The 6729-nt window shown below is 32.8% G+C and overlaps 1 protein-coding gene across 1 annotated transcript; it reads right to left on the bottom strand.

The window, feature by feature from the left end:
- Positions 1 to 5596: 5596 nt before the first annotated feature.
- On the bottom strand, positions 5597 to 6520 carry LOC136062633 (uncharacterized). The gene has a single exon (XM_065761932.1). The coding sequence runs from the start codon at positions 6518 to 6520 to the stop codon at positions 5597 to 5599; it is 924 nt and encodes a 307-aa protein (XP_065618004.1).
- Between the last annotated feature and the right edge of the window lie 209 nt (positions 6521 to 6729).

Genomic DNA, 6729 nt, shown 5'->3' with positions numbered 1-6729 from the left:
AAATTAAATCCAACATTTAGTGTCAGGAAAAAAAGAAAGAAGACCTAACCTAGGTTGTGTTTGTGAAAAAACAAATGGTAAGAATCAGAACCCTTTTTCCAGGATGACAATAAACAACATTTAATCCAACTCTAAATCACATAATTGACAACTTTTTGTACATAGTCAATCTTAATTCACAATTAATTTAAACACATTGCTAACTAGAAATAATTTACTCCTATAAATTGAGGATAACAACCTACCTTCTTTTCCATAACCTTAACAACTTATCTTCTTTTCCATAACATCACACACCAAGGATTCAATATCTAAGTCCCACAAAAACTTCTCAGGTTGAACCTTTAAATAGTAGCTGAAACAACACAAACCCCATTTTGACCTGATTGGTCACCTAGAAAATGAGGGAAAACAAGCACCATAAGAAGCTTATTCCTTACACTTACACTTCCCAGTTCCTATTAAGCTCCCATATAAGTCAAGCAATAATTAATTTGGGCGCCAATCGAATGCAATAACCAGCTCAAATTTCCATTCATTAATGCTTAGAGATTATCATACTAATTGAAGTGATGACTAACTATCTTAAAGTTACACTTTCACACCTTAAAAGATCATACATCATACATGAATATCTCAAAAGATTTTATCTTTCAATCCACCCTGCAGGTTGGGGTCCCTACTCCTAGGCCTAGAGTTAATCCCCATTCAGTGTCTTTATCAAGACTTGGAATCTTGACCTCCTGTTTGGTTTCATTCAACTCACGTGGAATAATATTGGCATAGTTTTCAAATGATTGAAAGAGAGCTATGCTACCGCAACAAACAAACACAATTTAGCCATGAATTTATCAACAAGAAAAGTAATCTTCCGAAAAAACAAAAAAAAAAAAAAGAAAGAAAAGGAAGGCAATACTTTCACTGCTTCACATTAGGGAAAAAAGGAAGGAATAATGCTAAGGATATAAACTTTTTTTCCTAATTTTCTCACAATTATGGTAATTAATTACATTACATTGCATGTAATGTAATCATTGGTGTAAATAAAGATTTCCAGAAATTGTATACCAATGACCGTGTAGCTCTGCGGACAAGGTCAATGGTCAATGACTTGCGAACACGATGCTAGTTCACATGCCCCATGTCATTTGGCTCAATAAAATAATTAAATGCTACTTTAATTTGTTGACTCTTTCGCCCAATTCTTTTTTTTTGAGAATTTATTAGTTGACTCTTTCGCCCAATTCTGATATCAACATCTGAAACCAAAAAAAAAAAAAAAAGAAGAAATTAAAGGCACATACTTTTCTTCATTCTGTAACCTTGCCTTGGCTTTTTTTTTTTTTTTCCTCTTCACTTGCAAAACTCTAAAGACTTGCCAATCGAATGCAATAACCAGCTCAAATTTCCATTCATTAATGCTTAGAGATTATCATACTAATTGAAGTGATGACTAACTATCTTAAAGTTACACTTTCACACCTTAAAAGATCATACATCATACATGAATATCTCAAAAGATTTTATCTTTCAATCCACCCTGCAGGTTGGGGTCCCTACTCCTAGGCCTAGAGTTAATCCCCATTCAGTGTCTTTATCAAGACTTGGAATCTTGACCTCCTGTTTGGTTTCATTCAACTCACGTGGAATAATATTGGCATAGTTTTCAAATGATTGAAAGAGAGCTATGCTACCGCAACAAACAAACACAATTTAGCCATGAATTTATCAACAAGAAAAGTAATCTTCCGAAAAAACAAAAAAAAAAAAAAGAAAGAAAAGGAAGGCAATACTTTCACTGCTTCACATTAGGGAAAAAAGGAAGGAATAATGCTAAGGATATAAACTTTTTTTCCTAATTTTCTCACAATTATGGTAATTAATTACATTACATTGCATGTAATGTAATCATTGGTGTAAATAAAGATTTCCAGAAATTGTATACCAATGACCGTGTAGCTCTGCGGACAAGGTCAATGGTCAATGACTTGCGAACACGATGCTAGTTCACATGCCCCATGTCATTTGGCTCAATAAAATAATTAAATGCTACTTTAATTTGTTGACTCTTTCGCCCAATTCTTTTTTTTTGAGAATTTATTAGTTGACTCTTTCGCCCAATTCTGATATCAACATCTGAAACCAAAAAAAAAAAAAAAAGAAGAAATTAAAGGCACATACTTTTCTTCATTCTGTAACCTTGCCTTGGCTTTTTTTTTTTTTTTCCTCTTCACTTGCAAAACTCTAAAGACTAATTTGCGTTATATTTTTCTTAGTTATTGAAATGAGTTGTTGTGCCTTATTTTTATATGAATTTATTAGTAATATCATTTTTATTGCACACTAATCATAATGGTTGAATTGTGAAAAATATTGTATCTACACTTGCAGACTTTAAAATGAATTCACATTAAATTTTGTTCCTTATCATATAATCATCAAAACTAAGATATTATAAATAGCACATAGGCTGGATGGAGAATGACTGTCATTTGTTTATTAGCCTATGTTTGAATTGCGCTGAAATGAAATTTTCGTCTCTGTCAATGGATCTCGTGTACTATTTATGGGATATACAAATTGTCTAATTCAGCAAAATTTTCATTAAAATTGAGTCCCACTGTACTATTTACACATTTAAAAATTATTTTACTAAAATATTTTCAGTTTTTAATTTTTAACAATAAACGGTATTCAAATAGACCCTTAGTCTAGAAATTATAATAAAAAAAAAGTGTGATTAAATAAATAAATGAACTTTCCAAGCTCCTTCCTTCTTGCAACTTCACAAAAAAGGTAATCGACGCGGTTTGACTGTAGACTATAATATAATTACACCTAATCATGTTGTTGCTAGGGGAAAAAAAAGTTCAAATAAACTATAAAAAAAAAAACCTTCTCTTTAGAAGATTTGGAAAGTAGGAGTTGATATTCTCAAAAAAAAAAGTAGCAGTAGTTGATTGTCAAGAATGTGCCACAGAAAGCAAGAAAATACAGCTTTCTGTGGCAATGCAGTTTTTTTTTTTTTTTTTTTTTGGGTAAACAATGCAGTTGACTGTTAAGACAAAGAATGTGGCTATATCACATAAATAGATTTTTTTTTTTTTAATTCTTAAATTATAGGCATTTGAGCTCCAACGAATTCTTAAATTTACAGGGAGAAAATGGAAATGAAAAACAGATCATTTCAACAAATCTACTTGTCAACAAGAGAAAATGGGCAGTAAAATCAACAAAACAAACAAAACCATAACTTGAAGAACCATAAGTTTGTTTTGTTGTCCATTTGTAGTAACATTTTATTTAATATAAAGAGTTCGAGATCTATGGATAGGAATATGTAAAAGAAAGAAGAAATAGCTCTGAATAGACGAAAATGTAGGAACTTTTTCAAAAAAATTTAAAGAGACCAAATTAAAGTCTCCAAAAGTTTGCATCTAATAGACTAATAGTCCATTTAATTTGAGTCAGTTCTTTTGTCGCCTCTTATTATTTCATGTAAACTACAATATATAATCACAAAGAAAAAGAAACAACATTTTTCATTTTGATTAATTGATTATATATTTCAAGCTTCAACATATATATCAAAAGTCAAAACTATAAAAGATCTGTTCAAATTACATATATACGAGGGAAAAAAGAATAAAAGAATGAGATTGTCCATCTTCTTTTGTCGATTTCTTATGACAGTCTTCTCCAACCATTCTTAGAGATCTTTAAAACTCCCAAGCTTTTCACCAAAAAAATTATCAAAAACATGCCTCTTTACACTTACGAAAATAACAAACTACAACCCTTGGTTCTGGGAAAATGAAAATAAAAAGATTAAATAAAATAATTGACTGGATTTAAAATTGAAGTCAATTTTTAAGTAAATTTCCCCTCTCTTTTATATTTTTCAAAAACCAAAAGAAAATTCTTCAACTCTAGGATAAAAAAGCAAATGAAGGATCACACAAAAAGGTTGAATTCAAACAAAAATAAATCAATTAGAACAATAATGAAAAACTATAATTAAAAAAATGATTTCCAAATTGAAAACTTTTCTCTTTGTCACAAACAAGCCAATTGATTGCAAAAAAAAATTCACAGACAAACTTTTCTCTTTACTTTCAACAAAAAATTTCAGAATTCAATCCTTCCTCCAAGCAAACAACAACAAAGAGAAGCCCCCAATATTAATCCCACATGACCTAGTGGATGAAGAACATGATGAACTCCTCCCACCATCACTACTACTCTCCTCAGCCCATTGCAATACACTTGAACATGACAGTGACGGTGACAACCATATCGCCGATGGCACCGGAACTTGATGAAACCGATAAGCTCTTCCTCATCAATCTCTTCTCTGGACCTACCATTTCTGGCCACACCCTACCATCACCAACTTGAAACACAAACACACCATGCCCAATTCCATTAGTACCACTATTATTGTTTTTTTTTTTTTAATTCTTAAATTATAGGCATTTGAGCTCCAACGAATTCTTAAATTTACAGGGAGAAAATGGAAATGAAAAACAGATCATTTCAACAAATCTACTTGTCAACAAGAGAAAATGGGCAGTAAAATCAACAAAACAAACAAAACCATAACTTGAAGAACCATAAGTTTGTTTTGTTGTCCATTTGTAGTAACATTTTATTTAATATAAAGAGTTCGAGATCTATGGATAGGAATATGTAAAAGAAAGAAGAAATAGCTCTGAATAGACGAAAATGTAGGAACTTTTTCAAAAAAATTTAAAGAGACCAAATTAAAGTCTCCAAAAGTTTGCATCTAATAGACTAATAGTCCATTTAATTTGAGTCAGTTCTTTTGTCGCCTCTTATTATTTCATGTAAACTACAATATATAATCACAAAGAAAAAGAAACAACATTTTTCATTTTGATTAATTGATTATATATTTCAAGCTTCAACATATATATCAAAAGTCAAAACTATAAAAGATCTGTTCAAATTACATATATACGAGGGAAAAAAGAATAAAAGAATGAGATTGTCCATCTTCTTTTGTCGATTTCTTATGACAGTCTTCTCCAACCATTCTTAGAGATCTTTAAAACTCCCAAGCTTTTCACCAAAAAAATTATCAAAAACATGCCTCTTTACACTTACGAAAATAACAAACTACAACCCTTGGTTCTGGGAAAATGAAAATAAAAAGATTAAATAAAATAATTGACTGGATTTAAAATTGAAGTCAATTTTTAAGTAAATTTCCCCTCTCTTTTATATTTTTCAAAAACCAAAAGAAAATTCTTCAACTCTAGGATAAAAAAGCAAATGAAGGATCACACAAAAAGGTTGAATTCAAACAAAAATAAATCAATTAGAACAATAATGAAAAACTATAATTAAAAAAATGATTTCCAAATTGAAAACTTTTCTCTTTGTCACAAACAAGCCAATTGATTGCAAAAAAAAATTCACAGACAAACTTTTCTCTTTACTTTCAACAAAAAATTTCAGAATTCAATCCTTCCTCCAAGCAAACAACAACAAAGAGAAGCCCCCAATATTAATCCCACATGACCTAGTGGATGAAGAACATGATGAACTCCTCCCACCATCACTACTACTCTCCTCAGCCCATTGCAATACACTTGAACATGACAGTGACGGTGACAACCATATCGCCGATGGCACCGGAACTTGATGAAACCGATAAGCTCTTCCTCATCAATCTCTTCTCTGGACCTACCATTTCTGGCCACACCCTACCATCACCAACTTGAAACACAAACACACCATGCCCAATTCCATTAGTACCACTATTATTGTTATTACTATTACTAGTACTAATATTATTGACCCAATTAAACACATCCCAAAAAAATTCCACTTTTATGCCACCCACATAAATTTTCTCAGTCCCTCTAAATTTCCATGCTAACCTTTTTACAACAAGCCTAATTTCACCATCTACTTCTACTTTGAGCACTCCTCTACTGCACTCAATTCCAATCTCATGTTTGGTTCCCAAGAACTGAGCCCAGGATACATAATTCCTGCGTCCAAACACATGCTCCCGCCTAGACAACAAAGTTGGCTCACAGAGCTGGCGAGTCATGGCCAACCCGGATCGCCAAGTCAACTCGTCATGAAGATCACCAAGGAAAAACTCAAGCTTGGTATTGCAAGAGATAGCAACGTAGAATCCCGAGTCGGGCTTGGCCGAGTTGCGAGTGAACTCAGCCCGAGTGAAGTCCCAGTAAAGCTTGATTCTTTGGCAGTGGTGGGTTAAGTAGATGGACTTGGAGCTTGGTCGAGATTTGAAGAATGAGAAAGTTGATGGGTTGAGAGAGATGGTGATGGAGAAAGAGTCAGTGGCATAAATGGTGAGGGAGTGAGAGAAGGGGGTTTTGGACCAAGTGAGTGTGAGATAAGTTGGTGAGCTGCAGAAGTGACATTGGTATATGCAAGTTATGAGGTTTTGAGGGATTTGATGATTAGAGGTGTTGTTGTGGCTTGAGACTGTGTTGGGTTGGCTGAAACATGCTGGAATCATGGTGTGTTTCATTAGACTTTGCATTTGTTTCTCAAAACATTCAACTAGTCTTTAGAGAGAGAGAGAGAGAGCAAGAGACAGAGTTGGTTCTTGGCTTAGTGACTTGAGGAGATAGTTTGGGTTTTGAATTGCTTCAGAGAGAGAGAGAGAGAGAGATTTGTGTGGGTTTGTAGTTTGCTTGGTTTCAATTTTGGGGGGTACTTTACCTC

The sequence above is a fragment of the Quercus suber genome, unplaced genomic scaffold, assembly GCF_002906115.3.
Source record: "Quercus suber isolate HL8 unplaced genomic scaffold, Cork oak 2.0 scaffold_435, whole genome shotgun sequence".
Classification (NCBI taxonomy): domain Eukaryota; kingdom Viridiplantae; phylum Streptophyta; class Magnoliopsida; order Fagales; family Fagaceae; genus Quercus; species Quercus suber.
The sequence above is the reverse complement of the archived record's forward strand: the minus strand, read 5'-3'. Positions and strand labels throughout refer to the sequence as shown.